The sequence below is a fragment of the Benincasa hispida genome, chromosome 1 (genome assembly GCF_009727055.1).
Source record: "Benincasa hispida cultivar B227 chromosome 1, ASM972705v1, whole genome shotgun sequence".
Classification (NCBI taxonomy): domain Eukaryota; kingdom Viridiplantae; phylum Streptophyta; class Magnoliopsida; order Cucurbitales; family Cucurbitaceae; genus Benincasa; species Benincasa hispida.
Genome location: NC_052349.1, coordinates 82,527,128 through 82,552,861, shown reverse-complemented (window position 1 = coordinate 82,552,861; position 25,734 = coordinate 82,527,128). Strand labels below are relative to the sequence as shown.

Here is a 25,734-nt window from a genome sequence, read left to right as displayed (position 1 = left end):
ATTAGAAATAGACATTCATGTTTCTTAAGAAGGTGTGCATAATCTCTAAGAAATCGATTTTTATCTTTCTAGAGAAAATTTTAAATAGAACCATTTGCTAGTCACACCACTTCTCATAAATCGGTTTTCATCTTTCTTGAAAAAGATTGTCAATCTTAAAAAGATTGATTTTCATCTAACAATATTCAATAGCTCAAAAAAGGTAATTCGCTGGCCACCCCACTTTTCATAAATCAATATTCTTTTTTCTTGAGAAGGTGCTTATAGTCTTAAAGAAATCGATTTTCATTTTTCTGACAAGATTTAGTATGGGGTTGGTGAAGGAAATCGGAAACGTGATTTCCATGAGCAGCGGAACAAGACTGTTTTAAATTACAATCATGAATCAACAAATCATTTACAGTCGACTTCAAACAAACGGTTATATGATTCATATAAAAATTACAGCATGTAAAATACAAAGGAATGGAGATTAAAACTCTACGCACATAGGCAGAAGCGTCTCCACGCTCCGTTGTGCGACCGCTCGAACAACAGCGATCACGAACACTCGATCTACACGACTGCAACACAACACGAACACTTCGTGCTCGTCTTCAACGATCTCCTCGGTCACAAACTCCTCCGCAACACGAACGAACACTGCGCTTGTCCTCAGTAATACAAACGACCTCCACAGCACCACGAATGGCCTCCTAGAAAACCTCGACGGTGTCGAGTTGAGTCTGACACCACCAACAAGGTGACCTTGGTATTCTCAATGTGAGAATCCAGAGGGTGGGCTCTGTTCGAACTTGGTATGAGGCAGACGCTGTCTCTTATACACATCTAGATGTGTATAAGAGACAGCCTATCGTATAGGTCGATGCCTAATCATTTAGATAAAGCTATGCGATCATCTAGCAAAATCTATGCGATCGTTTAGTCTATCGTTTAGCTCAGTCTGTCGCCTACAGACACTACACGATTGTTCATCTTGGGCCAGCAATCGCCTAGGAAAACTATGCAATCGTTTAGTAAATACTGCACAATCATTTAGCTCGCACCTACACGATCGTTTAGCTCGCCTAGCCGTCGTTTAGTAAATCCGTATTTACTTGACGACCCGTGAGTTTCTTTGCGTGAGAGAGAAAAACTCAAAATCCTTTTCAAATCTTTTGTAAAACTTCTTTTTCAAATAGGAAAACCAATTTTCCTTTTAAACTCACGGTTACCATGATCCAATAACTACCCACTACTTTGGTTATTTAAAAGAAAAAGAATTAATTATCTAATAATTAATATTATTATAAACATAAATGATAACCAGCTTATCATACTATATTTATAACCTATAGTTTTAATATTTCATCTCATGAAATATATAAACCATAGTTCTTTTTCTATTCCATGGTACTTAACGTAAATCTCATTTACATCAATCCTCCATTAGATGTATCTTATACATCACACCAATTATATCATATATAATAAAAATATCTCTTGTCAATTTGAACATTTCAAATCAACACCATGAACTGATCCTCAACATAATCCAAGCTACCAAGGGGACCTCATGGATCTGTAGCTCCGAAGCTCCAACGATACATGAATAACTGACTAAACTCTTTAGTCACGGGATCCACCATCCATTAACTGCCAGACACTCTACTCTGATAGCTGAACTCTCCTTACTACAGATATATTATGTGTCCATCTTAACCAATCAGCAGTGCGACAACCCTTCACAGATCGCTCGTAAGTACAGCTAGGCCAATAACCGTTATGCCCCTGTAGTTACATCTGTCTCTTTAAGTACCACTGATGCCTCTAATGAACATAAGTTATAGTCCCATTATGACTGAGTTTTCTCTTCCAAAGAGAAGCTGTGGCTACTATGTTCAAGCCCCAGAATCAGCCCTTAAGGGAGCAATCTCTCTACTTATCCCTGCTTTGGGAAATGAGTGAATTTCATCTTGTGGATTGAGTTCCCAGCTCCCAGATTAGACAAGTCATAGAAAAGTAGGCATGTTGAGTTGGCAATCTGGCCACTCTCACCCATACTAATCAAAGAACTGCCCTCAAAGGCAAGAGTTTCCAAAACACTCGAGATTAAGGTCGTGTCACCTATGGTCGTTTAGGGGAGATATAAGTCTCTAGTATCAACGGCGTTATATACAGAGTCTAGTCATCTCGTGGTCAAGGCTTATACAAACTCTTTGTATAACCTCTGCTCCACATCTCTACACAAATGGTCAGGATCTACCATCTCGTGGTCAACGGAATTTTTTCTAGTTAAGCACGAGATTCGTCTCCTCGCATCTTTTCAGTATCTTCTCCAGGTTGGCAAGACAAACTTCGTATTTGTGCCTATAGACAGAGAAGTCGTCCATGAAATTTCAACAGAGTCCTCAAGATAGTCTGAAAAGATGGCCATCATGCACCTTTAGAACGTGCTCGACGCATTGCAGAGGTCGAACGACATGCGGCGAAAAGCAAAAGTCCCATATGGGCAGGTGAATGTGGTCTTGTCCTGGTCTTCTGGAGCAATCATAATCTGGTTATACTCGGCATAGCCATCCAGAAAGCAGTAGAAGTCATTTCCGGCTAGACGGTCTAGCATTTGATCAATGAACTGTAGAGGGAAATGATCTTTCTTTGTTACCGCTTCAGCCTGCAATAGTCCATGCAAATACGCCACCCGGTGATGGTTCTTTGCGATCTCAGCTTATTATTTTCGTTTGGGACTACCGTCATGCCACCCTTTTTTGGCACACACTGCGCAGGGCTGACCCACGTGCTATCTACTATCGGATAAATAATGTCGCATCTAACCACTTGATGATCTCCTTTTTAACGACCTCTTTCATCGCAGGGTTGAGCCTGCGCTGATGTTCGATCGTTGCTTTGTGGTCTTCTTCAGGACGAATTCGATGCATACATTAGGTTGGGATAATTCCTTAAATGTCGGCGAGCGTCCAGCCAATTGCTCGCACATGTTTGCTCAGAATGCTCATCAATGCATTCTCCTGGTCTTCATTAAGTTCGGAGGAAATAATTACTGGCAGCTTCTCATTCTATCCAAAATGCTTACTTTAGGTGGTTCGACAAGGTCTTTAATTCCATTGTTGGTGGTTCTACTAAGGACGGTTGCGTTGTTTTTCTTTCTTCTTTTTTTGTTGGCTCTTCTTCTTGGGGTGCGATCATTTCAACTTCCTTGTTTGTTTTTTTTTATGATCGCATTACAGGTAACAATGGATGCGCATGCATCTTCTTCTTCATTCTCTTCATCAAGCTTTTCTTTTTCAATCAAATTTTGGTCGTCATCTGAGTCATGCAGGTCTTCTTCGTCAGGAAACTTCATGGCATGGATGATGTTGAACTTGAGCTTCTGTCCATTTATGCTCAAAGTGATCTCCCCTTTATGCACATCAATCTGGGCACAACCTGTTGATAAAAATAGTCGCCCCATGATGATGGGCATATCTTTATCAACTTCGTAATCTAAGATGATGAAGTCGGCTGGTAGGATAAATTTGTCGATGGTGATCAGCACGTCCTTCACCTTCCCCTCTGGATGCACCAAAGATCTATCTGCAAGTTGGAGAGCCATGATCGTGGGCACAAGTTGTCCCACATTTAGCTGCTTAAAGATCGACAGAGGCATCAAGTTGATGCTGGCTCTAAGGTCACACAATGTCTGCCAGATGTACAGTCCTCCTATGGAGCAACGTATAGTAAAGTTCCCAAGATCGCTCATCTTCGATGTAATTATTAAGTTCGAACTCTGTGTTAAAGCCACCATGGCAAACTTACCAGTACCCCTCTTCTTGGTTACTATTTCCTTCAGAAACTTCGTGTATGCAGGCATCTCCTCAATCGCTTCACTGAATGGAATATTAATATGTAACTGTTTTAACATAGACAAAAAACGTTGGTACTGTACCTCTTCATTCTTTTTCTTTCTGAGTCTCTGCAGGAAAGGTGGTAACTGCACTCTCACAGTTCCTTTCTCTATTGACTTTGAGGTGGATGCAACTTCTAGCTCTATTGCTTCTTTTTCTCCTTCTTCTTTATCTTGAGTCACCGCAATTTCAGGTTCCAACACAATGGGAGCAGTGCGACTAAGCTCCTTCTTTTCTCCCTCCACAGTTTTTCCACTCTGCAATGTCACAGCTTGACATTGCTCTTTACCTGATCCCCCCTGGGTTGCGTGGGAGTTCTGTTGAACTCGATAGATCCCCTTGCAGTCTGTTCTTTAGCTTACTTGCAATCTAGCCCATCTGTAATTCTAGATTGCGGGTGGACGTAGCCTGACTTTGAAGCACAGTTTCGCTTTTCTCTATATACTGCTTCAATAGGCTTTCCAAGGAGAGGATTACGGCAGTTGCGAGCTACTGGCTTGATTGCTTGTCTAATCATTATTTTGTGGGAAGAATCCAGGTGGCCCTTCTTTCTGTGCCACAGATTGGAAATTCTGCTGTTGATTCTTCCATGCAAAATTGGGGTGGTTTCTCCACCCGGGTTGTAGGTATTAGAAAATGGATTATTTTTCACAAAGTAAATAGACTGTGGATTTTGTGGGCATTCTTCCATTGCTTGTCCATCACCACAAGTCGCACACCTTGCGGTGTTTTGATTAATTGCGTTGACTTGCCCATTTTGCGGTGTTGGATTGTTGATCACATTTCCCTGAATTAAGTTCATCATTGCGGTCATCTGATTCTATAGTGAAGTAACAACACCATTACTTGCATCATTATCCTTAATTCTCAGTCTCTGATCACTCTCTCTCCAATCCTCGTGGTTTTTAGAGATGCGATGCAAGATGTTCTTAGCCTCAACATACGTTTTGTCAAGCAAACCACCAGCGGCTGCCGCATTGACAGCAGTCTGCGAAGCGGGATTTAAACCATGATAAAAGATTTCCATCTGAAGGCAGTCTGGCAATCCGTTGTATGGACAGTCCCAAACCAACCTCTTAAACCTCGCCCAGGTGATGCTTGATTTTATGAAGTGGAAATGTGGATGATATGCATTGATGAAATTGCATTGTACACTCAAGTTTCCCCAGCGGAATCCAAGTGTAAACTCCTTTGAGTTTCCTGGTAAGTCCAGGTTCGAACACAGGGACTTGTGAAAATAGATTGCGTTGGTAATTTTTATGAAAACCTTGCGATAACCGAGTAAATAAATTGTTGGTTTGTTGTTGATTGCGTTAATGAGAAAATAAACAAATGCGATGAATTTGAGTAAAGGCAGCTGTGTGATAGATGTAATGAGTATGCGATGAATGGGTTGAGAAGGTCTTTAGCTAGCGTTACTTGGTAATGTGTCAGACTATGCGATCATGTTACAACCATACACAGCAAGTCATTTTCCAATGAAAATGCGATCCTCCTAAGTCTAGGACACATGTGTTGAATGCAAAAGTGTCCATAGAGCTTATTCCTAAGTCTCTACTCTTGTCCTATGCAATGATGCAAAATGCATGAAAGCAAGGTGACCGCATACAATCATATCCTATCTCTAGGATGCATGCGATGCGTTAATAACAAATAGTGCTCATTCTAAGCTCATATCTCTTATATTATGTGTTCTAATCTGACTCTCCCGAGCCTAGATTCTAACTGACCTTCCCAAGTCTAGATCCTGTCCTTAGACTACCCTCTCGAGTATCTCTAATGGACGAATGAAGCATACATAATACAAGATAATTGCAAAGAATGAAGATTCCCTAGTTGTGCTAGCTAAATGCTTCTCAACCCATTCAACTGATTTAGTTACTCATGCGTAAATAACAGAGAGCGAACAAATATAGAGAAGGAAATTCCATTTTTATAAATGAGTTTGAGTACAAAATAACAATGGAAGTTAAAGGTAGAGAGCCTGGTAGAAATTCCTTGCTGACCGAAGCTTTTACACTGAAATCTCTATTCGGTTCTAAAGATGTTCCTGCTTCCGCAGGCGTCGGTCCTCTCTCTGCCCTTGAATCTTTCGGCACTCTCTCAAGCTTACCGGAACGATCTGCCGGCACAACCTCCTTCCTCGCTTCCGCCTTAAAATGAAAGAAAACTAAGAACAAAGACATATGAACTAAAGAATGGTGAACTGATCAACTCGTCAACTCGTCAACCCTTTTTTTGAAGAATGCCCCTGGTATTTATAGAGCGTTGATGGTGAAAGGCGGCTTCTCTCTCATGGTTGTACAGATGGGACGACTTTAATTCCTGACTAATGCACCAAATAATTGTCACCGAAAAACTTATTATACTTTGTGATCGTTATCGGCTATCAACTTAATTCGGATTCGATTGTCATCAGCTTTATATCCCTTCGCGCTTAATTAGCCTTTCACCCAGATGCGCCCACCATGTTGCGCTGACCAAGTTGCGGCGATCCTTCTCGAATGAATGTTTACGAACACAATCATCGCAAAGCCTTGCGATGAAGTTGCGCTCGACCAGTGATTTCCTATGATCGCAATTCTTGCATTGCGTCAACGCATATTCTACACAAAAATACAAAAATGAACTGTTTTAATGCGTTGAACGCATGCGATCGCAATATTATGAAATTGATGCTTAATGGACGCAAATTAACCTATCAACAAAATCCACTATATTTTAAGAACTTAACACTATGATAACGTGCATTTCTGCCCATTATCACCAGGCATCGCTGAGCGATTCGTCCATGTCTTGTTCAAAATTGGTGATTAGTTTCTTTCGTCTAGCATTCTCAGTCGGTGAAAAGTATTTCTTCATAAATTTCTCTACGACCTGTTCCCACGAAGTGATCTTTCCTGGCTCGAGGGAATACACCCATTTTCTTCCCTGATCACACAGAGAAAATGAAAACAGAGTTAGTCGAACTTCTTCGGCAGAGATGTTTGGGAACACAAAAGTATTGCAGATTTCTATAAAGCTATAGAGGTGGGCGTATCTGAATTTTCCTGCAGTCTGGATCATCTGTAGCATCACCGGCTTCATTTCAATTCAGCTTCCATCAAGGGCAGGTTTCATGATTCCTGGAGAGAAATCATAGAGGTTTTGCGATGCATAGTCCCTAATGAGCCTATTACGATCGTTTTCCAGGAGGATTGGATTCGCCATGACGTTATTTTCGTTTGGTGCTTGTCAATGAAAATGCTGATAGATATGATTGATGACGTTCTATGCTCGAAATGATGCGATACTACTGTAGATATGCGTTAATTATGGATGTTCACGTAGTATGCCATGTGTTGTCACAAGTTTCCTTACGATGGAACCAAGTATAATTCCACCGCAAGTTTCTCGGTGTGATCCGAGGTCAAACACAGGGACTGTTTTAGGTTATTGTGATATATTCATGATATATGCGACCAGGTTTTTCAATCTTTAAAGGTGTGTTTGTACAAGTATTAAAATTGCGGTCAAGTAAAGTAAAGCAGTAAAAATGCGATAATAAAATGAAATACAGTAAACCTAAGCTAGATGATACAAGATACAGGCTCATGATACAAGATGTTGGGGTCAAGGCTGGTTGTGAAGGTTATGCAAAGAACGTGGAATGCGGCGACAAGTCTTATGAATAGAATAGAAAGAGAACAATAAATAATATAAACAGCGCAAGTTCCCAATTGTGTTGAAGCTAGAAATACTGTTCCGCTCTTCTCTTGGCGTACACCTTCCAGTGATCGGCCGCGCTCCCACATATCTGTGGTGAAACAGAGAATAACGTAATGAATGCAAGGTTGCTTCCATGTCTGGAAGTACTACTCACTTTAGTTAACGCATTCTTCTAACCCTCTCTCGATAGATCAGAATGGCATCTTCACTTCTACTCTCACAGGTGAAGATGTCGTCTAGCATGCCTTAGCTAAACGCATTTTATACCTTAACACATATTAAGTACTTGTTTGCTTCATATTAACTATCAGGGGATAAAAAAAAGACATCATGGAGAAAGTGATTAATGGAGGAACGGAAATAGACAGAGAATGGTATATGAAAGCTATCGAAACATTTAATATGTCTATTAAGCGTTTGATACTAAACGCATTTTATACCTTAACACAGATTAAGTACTTGTTTGCTTCATATTAACTATCAGGGGATAAAAAAAAGACATCATGAAGAAAGTGATTAATGGAGGAACAGAAATAGACGGAGAATGGTATATGAAAGCTATCGAAACATTTAATATGTCTATTAAGCGTTTGATACATGGTGTGTGAATTAAGAGATAAAGAGAAAGTGAAATACAACGATGAAAGAAATAGAACAGATACAAATAGGTGCTAATGTCTTGGCACTGATTCGATGGAGATCTTCTTGCCGGATAGGATGGATTTGATGGTAGGAAGAGCTTCCCTCTCAGGCTTGCTCCACCGGTAGCAGAGATCTATGCACAGAGCTTCCCTATTCGGCAGGTTAGATCTGAGATTCACCTTTCAGCCTTATCTCGTCTTCTTCCCAGATTTCTTCACTTAAGCACTCAGCTCAGCCTTTTCTCTCAATAGTTTAGCAGCACTTAGCCCCATATCAAGTAGCATACGTTTTCTCTGAAATCTATGAGGTATTTATAGGTGCAGGTCTTTGACTCTGGCCTTGTGGTCCCCACTGATGGTTATGATAATTCCGAAGATGGAGGGATATTATTCCTTCTGTTATGCAATCAGACCCAATTTTGCACAACCGTTAGTTGTACATGTGTCTCAATCCTCCGCTTTTCTGTTGCTCAGCTGCATCTTTCGATCATGAGTTCGCATACGGTGTTATTTTTATCACCGCATGCAGTTGAAAGTCAGCTCTGGATCGACTGTCGCATTGCGTCGTCATTGCAATAATCGTCTCTTCATTGTTGATTGACAGGCGTAATGTGACAGAGATGCGTTGATCAGCTTCTCGTGAGCCTTGAGCGCAAGCGGTGACTTGGTTTCCTGCAAACAGAGTAAAATTCGGCTTGTCTTCCATCTTTATGGTGTTAGTGGGTGCAATTGCAATCATTTATAATTATTATAATTCTAAGCTAATTTTCATACAATCGGCGCATATTCACTCACTTTTGGCCGCAATATCTAGATAAGGTGGCATAAATAACTTGTATTTTTACAAGTTATCAGTGCTCCGTTTCCAGGCTGCTCCGCCATATCTTCTTTATCTGACTATTGTTGTTGGCGGTCTCTTAATCTTCGTCTGAACGTCCTCTCAATCTTCGGGTCATAATTCGCCAGAGATTGAGAGTCTACAAAGAAATCAGAAAAATTACCGTTAGCACACTATTTTGCGAAGTCCCCGGCAACAGTGCCAAAAACTTGATGCATTATTTTATGATGTGGAATTATGGATGAAATGTGATGATGAAAATGCATTGAGCACTCATGTTTTCTCAGTGGAATCCAAGTGTAAACCCCACTGAGTTTCCTGGTAAGTTCAGGGTCGAACTCAGGGACTTGGGAAAACTGGTTGTAGTGGTAATTTTTAGGAAAACCTTGCGGTAACGGGTAACTCAAATAGTTGTTGGTTTTTTTTGTTGCGGTAATGAAATAAATAAATGCGGCGGATTTGAGAAAAGTTGATTGTGTGATAGATGCATTGAGTATGCAGATGAATGGGTTAAGAAGGTCTTTAGCTAGCGTTACTTGGGAATGCATCAGACTATGCGATCATGCTACACCCATGCACAACAAGGCATTTTCCAATGCAAATGCGGTGCTTCTAAGTCTAGAACGCATGTGTTGAATGCAAAAGTGTCCATAGAGCTTATTCCTAAGTCTCTACTCTTTTCCTATGCAATGATGCAAGATGCACAAAGGCAAGATGACTGCACAAAATCATATCCTATCTCTAGGATACATACGATGCGTTAATAGCAAACAGTGCTTATTCCTAAGCTCCTATCTCTTGATTATGCATTCTAATCTGACTCTCCCGAGCCTAGATTCTAACCTAAATTTTTCAAGCCTAGATCCTATCCTTAGACTACCCTCCTTAGTATCTCTAGTGGACGAATGAAGATTACATAATACAAGATGATCGCATGGAATGAATATTCCCAATTAAGCTAGCTAAGTGCTTCTCAACCCATTCAACAAATTTAGCTACTCATGCATAAATAACAGAGAGTGAACAGATATAGAGAAGTAAATTCCATTTTTATAAATGAGTTTGAATACAAAATAGCAATGGAAGATAAAGATAGAGAACCTAGTAGCAATCCCTTGCTGACCGAGGCTTTTATACTGGCAATCTCTATTCGATTCAAAAGATATTCCTGTTTCCGAAAGAGCTGGCCCTCTCTTTGATCTTGAAGCTTCCGGCGCTGACCCAAGCTCACCGAAATGATCTATCGACACAACCTCATAATCTCGCTTCCGCCTTAAAATACAAAGAAGAACTATAGGCAAAGCGAAACTAAGAAAAAAAAGAATCGAACTCGCTGAACTGCTGAACCCCTTTTCTGAAGGATGCCTTTGGTATTTATAGAGCTTTGTGGTGAAGGGCGGCTTCTCTCTTATGATTTCACAGATGGGATGGCTTTAATTCCCTGACTGATGTGTCGAATATTTGTCACCGAAAAGCTGAATGTACTCGTTATCGTTAGCGGCTGTCAACTTAACTGGGATTCGACCGTCATTAGTTTCTGTCCCATCATGATTAATTATGCCTTTCACCCAGATGCGCCCACCAAGTTGCGCCGGCTCTATACGGCAATCCTTCTTGAGTAGATGTTTGCAAACATAAATCATCGCAAAGCCTTACAGTAATGTTGCGCTCATCCGTTGATTTCTTGTGATCGCTCTTTTCACCTTGCGTCAACGCATATTCTGCATAAAAATACAAAAATCAATTGTTTCTATGCGATGAACACATGTGACTGCAATATTATAAATTTAATGCTTTTGGACGCAATCTAACATATTTTATCAACGCAAGCCAGCATTGTTTAAGAACTTAGCACTATAATAACGTACATTTCTGCCCGTTATCAACCTACAGTACCAGGAAAGCTACTGAGTTGTTGATGATCTTCTTGTAAACATAAGACTCATCAACATTATGGTCAAAGCCAAATGACTTGACAGTAGTGTCAAATCCGATGTTCCAAGATTGAGATGCTTGTTTCAGCCCATAAATGGACCTATTAAGCTTGCAAATGCTTTTCTCTTGATCTGGAACTACGAACCCCTCTGGTTGAGTCATATAGATGGTCTCCTCAAGATTACCATTCAGAAAGGCAGTCTTGACGTCCATTTTCCATATTTCATAATCATAAAATGTGGCTATGGACAGGAGAATCCTGATAGACTTCAGCATGACAACAGATGAGAAAGTTTCCTCATAGACAACTCCCTCAACCTGGGTATAGCCCTTTGCCACGAGTCTAGCCTTAAAGGTTTGTACCTTTCCATCTACACCTCCCTTTCGCTTATAGATCCACTTACACCCAATAGGTCTTAGCCCATCAGGTGGATCAACAAGCTCCCATACGTTATTGAAGTACATAGACTCCAATTCTTGGTTCATGGCCTTAACCTATTCATCTTTGTCAGCATCCTCCATTGCTTTCTTAAAAGACAACAGATTCTCGACCCCATCATTCGTAATGATTTTTGGGTTTTAGTCAAACCCATGTAGCAATCTGATGGGTTCATAACCCTCCTAATACGTCGAGGCAGTCTCAACTCTTGAGCTGGTTGACTAGACGTCCCAACCTCAACAACTCTTGTTGATCTGTCGATCTGTTCAACAACTCTTGTTGAACCCTCAGCAGTCTCAATCTCACCTGAGATCTCACGTAAAATGAGCTTACTTCATGGCTTATGATCCCTCATGTGATCTTCTTCCAAGAAGATAGCATTAGTGGAAACAAACACTTTGTTCTCACTTGGATCATAGAAGTATCCTCCTCTCGTTTCCTTGGAGTAGCCCACAAAGAGGCAAACCTTCGAACGCAGTTCCAACTTCTTTGGGTTGTCGCTAGCACATGTGCCAGACAGCCCTAAATCCTGAAGTGGCGTAAACTACCTTTATAGCCTCTCCATAACTCAAAAGGTGTTTTAGAAACACTTTTCGAGGGAACGTTGTTCAAGATATAACATACAGTCTGCACTACATAACCCCAAACAAGTCTGGAAGATAAGCATAACTCATCATAGACCGAACCATGTCCAACAAGGTTCTGTTTCTTCTTTTTGATACACCACTCTACTGAGGTGTACCAGGGGCCGAGAGTTGGGATGCAATCCCATGTACTATCATATAGTTTTGGAATTTTAGGTCCATATACTCTCCACCACAATCAGATCAAAGTGTTTTTATCTTCTTACCTAACAAGTTTTCAACTTCAGCCTCTCCTTGAACTTGTCAAGGGCTTCAGACTTACGTTGCATTAGGAAGAGATACCCAAACCTTGAATAATCATTTATGAAAGAGATGAAATATTCATACCCACCTCAAGCTCTAACATTCATCGGACCACAGAGGTCTGAATGTACAAGCTCCAAGGCTTCCTTGGCTCTGTAACCTTTTTCAGTAAAAGGTCATTTGGTCATCTTACCTTCGAGGCATGATTCACATATCGGCAAGGATTTTTCTTCTAAACTCTTTAGAAGTCCACTTTTCACCAACTTCTCAATCCTATTGAGGTTGATGCGACCTAACTTTAGATGCCAAAGAAGGGTGTTTTCCTTTGGAAAAACCTTTGGTCTTTTAGCTGTTGTTGTCGTACTGAACATTTCAGTGTTAAACAAAGCTTTTATGACTAATGGCCTTAGTACATATAAGTTATTTTCCATTGAACCATAACCAATCTCCATTCCATTCTTGAAAATAAACACTTTATTCTCAAAAAAGGAGACGATATAGCTTTGTTCAATGAGACAAGAAACCGAGATTAAGTTCCTCTTAATATGAGGAACTACAAAAACATTATCCAGTAATAGATAACATTTCTTGTCAACAAATAACTTCAGCCTGCCTACAGCAACAAATGAAACAACCTCACCAGTACCGACTCGAAGAGTCATCTCTCCCTGTGGAAACATTTTCCAGGAACTGAATCCTTGGTAAGAGGAACTGACATGATTGGTAGCACCTAAATCAAGGATCCAGGCAGAATCATCATTCTCCACCAAACATGTCTCCAAGACCAATAAATCATATTTACTGTCTTGTCTCCTCTTTTAGAGAGTAGTGGGATGGAGGTCGTTTGCCACGAAATTCATTTCACGTGATTCTTTCCACTGTAAGTATTGATCATTTTTAAAAGCTTTAAACGGAAATACTAACGAGTTGCTGAAAAGAAAAACACATTGACCTACGTTTGGTTTTAAGTAAATACCCGTTGTAAAACAAAACAACATCCAATAAGATTTTAGCAAAACTAACATGAACCCCGAGTGACATCTAGTTTTGCAATGACGCTTCAAAGGTTTAGGACAAAAGCCGCCTAAAGGAGGTCAGTTATCCCTCATCTGAATTGAGAAGATCTCAACCAGTCACTAATACCAGAAAAACTCTTGCTCTTATAACGACTAGCCATCATTGATTTGGCCAAGAATCATTAACTTACTTAACAATTTTCCGTAAGTGTGACCCGCCATTTTAAGCCCTAGAGGTCCGTCCTAAAAGGCCAATCCGAAGGGAAAAAATTCGATTGGGGCAAAACCTAAAGCGACACTATCCATTTCTGGAGTTCACCTTGATATTGACCAACTGCATAAAACCCATCCGAAGGGGGCCGCTCTAAAGGTGACACGAGGGCGTACAGAATGATCTCACGGTGTGAACCAATGACAGAGACCATAGGATGTGTTGACACACACCCTTCACCAACTTACTATAAATACTCTCTCTGTCCACCTTGATAATGACTCATGTAAACACCATCCGAAGGGGGATGTATCCTGGGCATCTCGAGGCCAAGCATGAATCTCACAGTGTGAACATACAGGGAGAAACGTGAGTGGAATCATAGACATATCTGATATGCCTCCTCCTTCCACTGAGTATTTTATAGCCTAGGGTTTAGCTTACTTAGAAAAAACACGGCTAAGGATTTTAACTAAGTGACTTTTAGGTTTTTCCAAGAGTAACTTTTACCTTGGATAGTGAAATAACTTTTGATCATCATCCATTAAACTCTTTAATGGAGTCTTTGACCAAAACATCACATGTTTGTTGAAAATCTATCTAATTCACCTTTCCAGGTAGGTTCCCAAGTAGGGGTATTATGTTTCCGTCAACTTAAGAACCCCAGCCTAGCCAGAACCCACCTTAGACAAAAGGTCCCTTATAGATAGGTTTACAACAAATTTAATCTTTTACTTAACCAATCTAATCCTATTAAACCGATTTTAAAAGATTAATCTAGGTTACTAAACTCTTTAGAACCACTTAAACTTAGGTCTATCTCAATCCAATTCTAAAACCCTTTTAAAAAACTTGAGTTCACCCTAAGTCCGCATGTAACTCTGAATTATTGATTTTAGGTTTAATTTCCTTTATAACACTTATAAATGGAAACAACCACAATGCTAAGCTAACACATGTAAGGCATTCATAACGATTATAAAATAGCCTAAGTGTCATGCTCAATGCATTGTCCATTCATTGCTACTTCTTTTATATAACACTTATACAAAACTGCAATGAAACAACCATTCACCCTTAGACTATAACAATTATAATAAAAGGATGATGCATGACAATGCTCAATGCATGCAAAATATAACTCTTATATTTCATGATGCATGCGCATGCTTTCAAGTAATTTCTTCATGCTAGATTATAACATTTATAATACATGATGCATGAAAAATTGCACAACCTAAGGTGGGNTTTTCCCTTAGATAGAATAGCCTTGTTCTTAGTTTTTCTTTTATTTTAAGGCGGAGCGAGAGAAGGGAAGAGACGCCAGAAGATCGCTCAGGGCAACTCAAGAGAGAACCCGAAGGCGTGGAAAAGCAGAGAGCGGGCCGACTCTCGCGAGAGCGAGACTATCTTTTGAACAGAGTAGAAAAGATAGTGTAAAAGCCTTAGGAAGCAAGAGATTACTACCAAGCTCTTTATTCTCTCCTTGCATTGTTATTTTGTATTTCAACTCTATATTTATACAATGGAAGTTCTTATTCTACATCTGTTCACTCTCTTGAAAGCACGCATGAATAGCTAAATTTACCGAATGGGTTGAGAAGAACTAAGCTAACATGTCTTAGGATCTTCATCGCATGCGATTATCTTGTTTTATGCTGTGCCCAATACCCCTTTAGAGCTACTCGAGAGAGAGTCTAAAGAAAGAACCTAAGAGTTGAGAGAGCGAGGTTAGAATCTAGACTCGAGAGAGCAAGATTAGATCTGTATAAGCAAGAGATAGGGACTTAGAGATAAGCTCTGTTTCCCAACCTACATCGCATGCACCCTAGAGGTAGGTTATGATATTATGTGGCCGCCTTATTTGTGTGTGTCATTTTGTCATCGCATAAATAAGAATATAGGCTTATGTGTAAGTGTCCGCCCAAGTGTTGATAACTGCTGCAGTCACGCCCTTCTCTAAGCTAAGAGGGTGGTCTGGGGTGGGGTGTGACAACTTGGTATTAGAGCATAAGTTTTTGGGACAATTGAGGAATTAGTTTATACCAGCTCAGTATCCCGTATAAGTTTCTGGGAAGGTTAAAGAGTTAACTGATACCAACTTGGTATCAGAGCAAAGGTATACGTAAACTTGGGAAAAGATTTGAGCTAGCTTAATATTAGAGCATAAAGTTTTGGGTGAAAGAGAGAGTTCATGCATTAGATTAAAGTCCCATAGATAAGTCCCTAACATGTGTACTTAATAACTAGGCAAAAATGCTGAGGAGAAGAGGCAAGCCGCAGGCAGACTGAGGAGAGGAATATTGACCCTACCAGTGGAGATCCTGAGGTCAGACGAGACCCAGATCTGAAGGGGAAAAGAGTCAGAGACTCAGTAGAGTAGGAGGCAACTTCTGAAAACGAGTCTAGTACACCAAAAATAGGTGTAGATCCCCAGATGGAAGATCGAGTGTTTGATAGAATCGCTCAAAGATTAACGGCGAGTGTAAGATCGATTCGGAACGATCCAGAAAAGAAATTCGACGTCGAGCTGAAAGCTTTAAGTGCCACGACGTTCGATGGAGCCACGGATCTAGTGAATGCTGAGATCTGGTTGGATTTGATTGAAATATGTTTTAAGGTTATGAGGTGCCCTGAGGACCGTAAGGTCGAGTTAGCGATATTTTTGCTGCAAAAATGGGCTGAGAAATGGTGGAAAGTGGTAGAGGCTAGAAGGGATAGTTCAGAAACTATGACTTGGTCTGAGTTCAAACAAGTATTTGAGGATAAATACTACCCTAATTCTTTTAGAGAAACAAAGAGGGAGGAATTCCTTAGGCTGACTCAGAGAGTGATGACGGTTGCTGAATATAAGCAAAGATTTACTGAGTTATCTCAGTATGCCCTGCCGATCATCGCGGAAGAGAAAGAGAGGTGTAGAAGATTTGAGAATGACCTAAGAAGAAAAATACGTACACCTGTTACCTCTACATCTAATTGGGTGAATTTCACTTAGCTAGTTGAGACCGCTATCCGAGTAGAGCAGAGTGTAGTGAGGGAGGATGTACACTCCAACCAAATGAAGGACAGTTTAGAGTGCCTGGAGAAACAAGAAGTAAAAGATTTAGACCCTCGTTCTCGGGACAGTCGGGTATGAGGAGCTTTGGAGGCATGAGCCAACAAAGTTTGAGTCAAAAGAAGTCAAGACCTGTAGCTAGACCAAGTGGTGGATCAGTATCGGGTCGTGCTAGCGAGTCAGTAGCTAGTACGGGGAGAAAACCGCTGTGTGTAAACTGTGGTAGACCTCATACAGGAGTATGTTATAAAAATAAGAATGTGTGCTTCCAGTGCGGACAAACGGGGCATTTCAAAAGAGATTGTCCTCAGCTAAGTCATAGAACACAGAATGAACAAAGAAAAGTGACACGAACGGTGAGCCAACCTAGAACGACTGGGACTAGGGAAGAAGGATCCAGTATAGCTAAGTAGAAAGGGATAGTTGGACGACCACAACAGCAGTAGCAGTAGCAGGGTAGAGTATATGCTATGACACACCAAGAAGCGGAAGAGGCTCCAGATGTTGTAACTGGTACGATAACTTTATGTAAACAATCCGCTTATGCATTATTTGATCCTGGTGCTACGCACTCATTCATATCTAGCATGTGTGCATTACATATAGATAAAATACCTGAGAGTATGAATGAGGATTTGTTTATCTCTATGCCTGTAGGAGATACTCTAGTTGTACATAAGTATTACAGGAATGGTGAAGTAATTCTTGGAGATCAGAGTTTTTGGGTTAACTTGATTCCATTAGAATTTCTAGAATTTGATGTTATCTTAGGTATGGATTTCCTAACTAAACACTATGCCACTATGGATTACTTTAGAAAAGAAATAGTGTTTAGGAAACCAGGTGAAAAAGAAATAACTCTGGTAGGAAATAAAAGAATACTCCCAAGAAATTTAATATCAACAGTAAAAGCTAGAAAACTGTTGAGTAAAGGATGTGAAGCCTATTTAGCCTCTGTAATAGTTTCACAAGATAAGAAACTAAAACCTGAGAATGTACCTGTAGTACAAGAATTCTTAGATGTGTTCCCTGAAGAATTACCAGGCTTACCACCTGATAGGGAAATGGAATTTACTATTAAGTTAATTCCTAGTACCGCACCTATATCCCAAGCACCATATAGGATGGCACCAATGGAGCTGAAAGAATTAAAAGTTCAGTTACAATAACTTGTAGATAAGGGGTACATTAGACCCAGTGTGTCGCCTTGGGGAGCGCCAGTCTTGTTTGTTAAGAAGAAAGACGGTACTCTTAGATTATGCATAGACTATAGACAGTTGAATAAGGTGCCCATTAAAAATAAGTACCCATTGCCTTGTATAGATGATCTCTTCGANAGAAACCGAGATTAAGTTCCTCTTAATATGAGGAACTACAAAAACATTATCCAGTAATAGATAACATTTCTTGTCAACAAATAACTTCAGCCTGCCTACAGCAACAAATGAAACAACCTCACCAGTACCGACTCGAAGAGTCATCTCTCCCTGTGGAAACATTTTCCAGGAACTGAATCCTTGGTAAGAGGAACTGACATGATTGGTAGCACCTAAATCAAGGATCCAGGCAGAATCATCATTCTCCACCAAACATGTCTCCAAGACCAATAAATCATATTTACTGTCTTGTCTCCTCTTTTAGAGAGTAGTGGGATGGAGGTCGTTTGCCACGAAATTCATTTCACGTGATTCTTTCCACTGTAAGTATTGATCATTTTTAAAAGCTTTAAACGGAAATACTAACGAGTTGCTGAAAAGAAAAACACATTGACCTACGTTTGGTTTTAAGTAAATACCCGTTGTAAAACAAAACAACATCCAATAAGATTTTAGCAAAACTAACATGAACCCCGAGTGACATCTAGTTTTGCAATGACGCTTCAAAGGTTTAGGACAAAAGCCGCCTAAAGGAGGTCAGTTATCCCTCATCTGAATTGAGAAGATCTCAACCAGTCACTAATACCAGAAAAACTCTTGCTCTTATAACGACTAGCCATCATTGATTTGGCCAAGAATCATTAACTTACTTAACAATTTTCCGTAAGTGTGACCCGCCATTTTAAGCCCTAGAGGTCCGTCCTAAAAGGCCAATCCGAAGGGAAAAAATTCGATTGGGGCAAAACCTAAAGCGACACTATCCATTTCTGGAGTTCACCTTGATATTGACCAACTGCATAAAACCCATCCGAAGGGGGCCGCTCTAAAGGTGACACGAGGGCGTACAGAATGATCTCACGGTGTGAACCAATGACAGAGACCATAGGATGTGTTGACACACACCCTTCACCAACTTACTATAAATACTCTCTCTGTCCACCTTGATAATGACTCATGTAAACACCATCCGAAGGGGGATGTATCCTGGGCATCTCGAGGCCAAGCATGAATCTCACAGTGTGAACATACAGGGAGAAACGTGAGTGGAATCATAGACATATCTGATATGCCTCCTCCTTCCACTGAGTATTTTATAGCCTAGGGTTTAGCTTACTTAGAAAAAACACGGCTAAGGATTTTAACTAAGTGACTTTTAGGTTTTTCCAAGAGTAACTTTTACCTTGGATAGTGAAATAACTTTTGATCATCATCCATTAAACTCTTTAATGGAGTCTTTGACCAAAACATCACATGTTTGTTGAAAATCTATCTAATTCACCTTTCCAGGTAGGTTCCCAAGTAGGGGTATTATGTTTCCGTCAACTTAAGAACCCCAGCCTAGCCAGAACCCACCTTAGACAAAAGGTCCCTTATAGATAGGTTTACAACAAATTTAATCTTTTACTTAACCAATCTAATCCTATTAAACCGATTTTAAAAGATTAATCTAGGTTACTAAACTCTTTAGAACCACTTAAACTTAGGTCTATCTCAATCCAATTCTAAAACCCTTTTAAAAAACTTGAGTTCACCCTAAGTCCGCATGTAACTCTGAATTATTGATTTTAGGTTTAATTTCCTTTATAACACTTATAAATGGAAACAACCACAATGCTAAGCTAACACATGTAAGGCATTCATAACGATTATAAAATAGCCTAAGTGTCATGCTCAATGCATTGTCCATTCATTGCTACTTCTTTTATATAACACTTATACAAAACTGCAATGAAACAACCATTCACCCTTAGACTATAACAATTATAATAAAAGGATGATGCATGACAATGCTCAATGCATGCAAAATATAACTCTTATATTTCATGATGCATGCGCATGCTTTCAAGTAATTTCTTCATGCTAGATTATAACATTTATAATACATGATGCATGAAAAATTGCACAACCTAAGGTGGGTTTTTAACTATATGACAAACACTTTGGCATATAAGCACCATACATCACATGTATAAGCAATAAAAGTTGATGAACTGGGTAAAATTGCCTTAAAAACACAAAAAGGAAAGTTAATTATTACAAAGAAAAGGAGTCTTCGGTTCAAACAGGCGAATCGGGTCTTGAACCGCTCGACAAAGCATCACTTCTTGTAACGCAATTTTTTTTATCTAAGCTACAATGCAAGGTTCATGCCATAAACTTAATGACATAGATTCTATGCATTGATATGTGATACTACTTCTAGATATGCGTTTTTAATGAATGTTCTTGTAGTACGTTGTGTGTTGTCACAAGTTTCCTTGCGTTCAAACCAAGTATAATTTCACCGCAAGTTTCTCGGTGTGATCCGAGGTCGAACACAGGGATTGTTTGAGGTTATTGCGTTATGTTTGTGATACATGTGACCAGGGGTTTTTCAATTTATAAAAGAGTTTTGTGTACAATAATTAAACATGCGATAAAGTAAAGTAAAGCGGTAAAAATGCAATAATAACATAAATTGTGTTAAAGTAAATTGCGATAAAATAAATCTAAGCTAAGATGATACAAGATACAGGCTTCATGATACAAGATACTGAGGTCAAGGCTGGCTGTGAAGATTATACAAAGATCGTGTAATGCGGTGACAAGTCTTATGTGTGAAGCAGAAACAAAGAAGATGATTAATACAAACTTCGCAAGTTCCTTAATTGCGTTAAAGATATAAGTACGGTTCCGCTTTTCTCTTGGCGTACACCTCTCGGTGATCGGCCACGTTCCCACATCTTTGTGGTGAAACAGGGACGAACGTAATGAACGCAAGGTTGCTTCCATCCCTGGAAGTACTACTCGCTTTAGTCAACACATTCTTCTAACCTTCTCTCGATAGATCAGAATGACATCTTCACTTCTGCTCTCACAGGTGAAGATGTCGTCTAGCATGCCTTAGCTAAACACATTTATCTCTTTAGCACATATTAAGTGACTCGTTTAATCCATATTAATTACCAAGTTATTAAGAAAACTTCATGGAGAAAATGATTAATGGAGGAACGGAAATAGACAGAAAAGTTGAAATGAAAGTGATCGAGACATTCAATAACACAATTTAACGTCTGATACATGATTTGTGAATGAAGGGATTAAGAGAATGAAATACAATTGATGAAATATAGTTAGAAACAAATACAAATAAACGGCAACGTCTTGGTGTCGATTTGGATGGAGATTTTCTTGCCGGCATGGATGGATCGTGCGAAAGGATGAGCTTCCCTCTCAGGCTTGCTCTACCGGTAGCAGGGATCTAAGCACAGAGCTTCGCGGCGGGGATCTAGCAGAATCGCACTGAGACTTACCTCTTGACCTTGTCTCTTTTCTTCCTGGATTTCTTTCGATCAGTACTCAGCTCAGCCTCTCTCTCAATAATCTAGCATCAATTAGCCCTCGTATCAAGTATATGTTCTTTGAATTCAATGGGGATATTTATAGGTGAAAAGCTTTGACTCTTGGCTCGTGGACCCTACTTCTTGTTATGGAAATTCCGAAGATGGAGGAATAAATATTCCTTCTTTTATGCAATCAGACCGTCAAATCTGCACAACGGTTAGTTGTACACATGTCACAATCCTCCACATTTGCGTTGCTCAGCTATATCTTTCGATCGATTGCTCACATGCGGTGTTGTTTTTATTACCGCATGCGGTTGAAATTCAGCTCGAGATCAACTTTCGCATTGCACCGTCATTGCGTTAATCGTCTCTTCATTATTGATTGACGGGCACAATGTGACAGAGATGCGTTGTTCAGTTTCTCGTTGAGCCTTGATCGCAAGCGGTGACTTGGTTTCCTGCAAAACAGAGTAGAAATATCCTCTTCTACCATCTTAGTGATGTTAGTGGGTGTAATTGCATTAATTTATATTTATTGTATTTCAGAGCTAATTTTCATACAATCGACGTATATTCCTTCTCTTTTGGCCGCAATATCTGAATAAGGCAGCATAAATAACTTGTATTTCTACAAGTTATCACTTCTCCAACCATCCACTGTGTACTAAGCACCCCACGATCATCTACACGATAAAATAAACACTTCGTTCTATCGCCTATCAGTGCTCCCAGAGTTAAATGATCATTTAGCATTTACTACACGATCGTCTAGAAAAATCCAAACGATCGTTCGTATACAATACGGAGACGTTAACTAAGCGATCACTTAGGCGATGGTGCTTCGCGGCATCATAGTAACTAAGCGATGAAACTTGCTAACTACACGATCATCTAGTGCGTGCCTTCTACTCAACGACGAGCATCGCATGCTCCCATTATGATCGTCTACCTCTAGCACCTACGCGATCACGCAACCAATGCTACGCGATATGGTAAACGATTTACCCCATCGCTTAGTATTAGCTAAACGATTGTTTAGAAAATACTACACGATCATCTAAAAAAAATATCTAAACGATCGCTTAGTTAAATCCCAACAATTGTTTACCTGAGGCTACACAATCCGACCAACACATGGTCTTCTTCTTTGCTAAGAACTGCATTGCCATGCGCCGAAGCTTCATCACGAACGACTCGACGAACTCAAACTTTTCGAATTACAGACTTGATTGTAAAGTTAATTTCGCCCAAAGACATAGGGGCCCTTAACATTAAAACTTTGTAATACCGAAAGCTTTAACAAAAGGCAATTGAAACCCGAACTGCATCATTTCATCCACAAATGCAGAAAACGGTTAACTACAAATGTAGAAACCCACCGCGACTATAAAAAGCGTTCAATTCAGATTTGTAATTTGGAATATCAGAGAATCTAGCTCTGATACCAATTGAAGGAAATCAGAAATGTGATTTCCATGAGCAGAGGAACAAGACTATTCCAAATTATAATCATGAATCAACAAATCATTTACAATCGACTTCAAACAAACAGTTATACGATTCATACAGAAATTACCACATGTAAAATACAAAGGAACGGAGAGTAAAACTCTACGCACATAGGCAGAAGCGTCTCCACGCTCCGTTGCGCAACTGCTCGAACAANAACATCTGAGGATGGTGTTACAAATTCTAAGGGAAAAGGAGTTATATGCCAAATTTAGTAAATGCGATTTTTGGTTAAATCAAGTCGTATTCCTTGGGCATATAGTTTCAGTTGATGGGGTTAGCGTTGAATCCCAAAAGATAGAAGCAATAGTTAATTGGGAATGACCCCTGAATGTAACCGAAGTACGCAGTTTTCTGGATTTAGCAAGTTATTATAGGAGATTCGTGGAGGGCTTTTCAAGATAGCTCTTCCATTGACAAACCTGACCAGAAAAGATGCGAAGTTTGAGTGGTCGCCAGAATGCGAGCATAGTTTTCAGGTATTGAAACAGAGGTTAGTGTCAGCACCAGTATTAACTCTACCTACACCAAGTAAAGAGTTTGAGGTCTATTGTGATGCATCCCGACAAGGGTTAGGATGTGTGCTGATGCAGGAGGGAAAGGTAGTAGCTTATGCTTCTCGACAGTTAAATAAGCATGAATGTAACTACCCTACACATGATTTAGAGTTAGCAGCAGTTGTGTTAGCTCTAAAGTTATGGAGACGTTACCTGTTTGGTGAGCATTGTCATATATTCATGGATCATAAGAGTCTGAAGTATATCTTTGATCAGAAGAAACTGAACTTGAGACAGAGAAGATGGCTCGAGTTGATCAAAGATTATGACTGTACAATTGACTATCACCCAGGTAAAGCAAATGTGGTAGCTAATGCTCTAAGTCGAAATACCAGATCAGCTAGAGCTAGTATCAATTCAGTGAAGGGTACACTAATTCATGAGTTGTTTAATGCTAGAGCAGCATTATCAGTTGGTCAAAAAGGAGGGTTATTAGCTTCATTTCAAGTACGTCCTACGCTCGTAGAAGATATTCTACATGAACAGTTAAAGGATTTTGGTCTTCAGAAGTTAGCTAAAGAAATGGATAAAGGATTGAGGATGGATTACCAATTAAGAGTTGATAAAGTGCTATTAAAAGAAGGTAGAATATGCATACCTAAAGATCTACCAAGGGAGGCAAGTATGAATTTGAGTTATTCTCATTTAAAGTTTGAGATAGAATTGTTATGTTGTAGATAGTTGGGTCAAGATCTAGCTTAGAGATGGCTAGGTGAAGTATTGTGGATAAACTAAGGAATTGATATCAGAGTAGCGTAGTAGAAGCATGGTAATAGACAAGACTATGAAAGGTTACAACAGTGGTTGTTGTGAAACCTTAAACCAGAGTTAGTTCGAGTAAATTTCGAGGACAAAATTTTCTTAAGGGGGAAGTAAATGTGAAACCCGAATTTCTATTTTCCTTACTTAAGCAAGTGATAAAAGGAATTTACTAAGTGAAAGTTAAATCCTATGTTAAAGGGAAGGAAATTTCTAAGTGTTAAGTAGGTTGATGAGAAAGTTAGTGTGGAATAGTGAAGAAGGAATGGGGATTTGAAAAGAAAAATATGGAAATTGAGTTTGGGAAATTTAGGAAAAATTGGCTATGGAAAATTTATGTGAAATGTGTGTTGTGCATAAAGCACTGGAAGGCAATTGACTAGTGGCATAAACGTGTAGAAGTTGCACAGAGACAACAAGGTTCACAGTAGCAAACAACAAGATTAGCGAGATTGAAGAGAAAATGGGAGAGAGCAAGATTGGAGAGAATGAGATTTTGAGAGAGAAAATGGGAGAGAGCGAGATTGGAGAGAGCAAGACCAGCGAGAAAGTGGGAGAGAGCGAGAGTAGAGAGAGCGAGATTTTGAGCGAGAAAGTTGGAGAGAGCGAGAGTGGAAAGAGCGATATTTTGAGCGAGAAAGTGGGAGAGAGCGAGAGTGAAGAGAGCGAGACCAGCGAGAAAGTGGGAGAGAGCGAGAGCAGCCTGTGCGTGCAGTAACGCCTCGTCTGATGCTTTTTTCAAACGCCTCGCCCACGCAAACGTCTAAGGGCCTCGCCTATGCATTGAATTTGGCTGCGTTATTGTGGATTATGAGTTGAAAACCCTAAGTTGAACACATACGGAAGGTGAGGTCACAAGGGCAAATGTTAGCCAAACCATGTGTCTTCTTGGGAGAAATTCATAAGGGCTAAGGAATTGTGGTGGACACATATGAAGAAGACACTTTGGGCCAAGATGATGCAAGCTTGCCTTGATAAGGGGAGAGGTAAACACTTGGCCATGCAGCCAAGTAGGTGGTGTCAACACTAGGGGAAATTTGGACGCCTATAAATAGAGCCTTTGGAACTTCATTTTCAAATCACAAAATCAGCAATTTTGTAAAAGAGAGGGAGAGCAGTGAGGGTTGAGAAGAACGCATAAAATTTGGACGAGGAGATCTCCCAATATACTTATGTGTTTGGAGTGATTCCAAAGCCATCTGAAAGCTCTGGAAATCTAGTTTTCAGAGTAAGGCCGCTGGAGGAAAAAACTCAAAGGAACCCGGCTAGAGTTAGAGATTGAGCAAAAATGTTTTCTCTGGACTAGTAGTTGGTGTTGGGATTGTTTTATCCACAGTATTATGCGTTGGATTGAGAAATTATTTTACTATTTTATGATTAAAACAGCTTTATATGTTTTACGCTTGGAAAATGTTTATGTTGTAGTACAAGTACTGTAAAAGTTTATGTTTCAGTTAAACTCTTTACTGAAATCATGCATGAGAATTTACTATGTTTTCTCGATCACTCACTGGGCGTAAGCTCACCCCGTTTTCAAATGTTTTGTTTTTCCCCCCCACAAGTAGCGGTCAAATCCTCTGAAAATAGCTCAGT

General features: G+C 39.8%; 1 protein-coding gene across 1 annotated transcript in view; it reads left to right on the top strand.

Annotated features, from left to right (window-relative positions):
• Nucleotides 1–15,996: 15,996 nt before the first annotated feature.
• The window catches only part of LOC120079651 (multiple organellar RNA editing factor 8, chloroplastic/mitochondrial-like), a 24,477-nt gene continuing 14,739 nt past the window's right edge, over nt 15,997–25,734 (top strand). Inside the window, exons 1-2 of the mRNA XM_039033925.1 lie at nt 15,997–16,171; nt 23,675–24,000. Of these exons, the coding sequence (XP_038889853.1) occupies nt 15,997–16,171; nt 23,675–24,000 (501 nt within the window). The remainder of the gene's footprint in view (nt 16,172–23,674; nt 24,001–25,734) is intronic.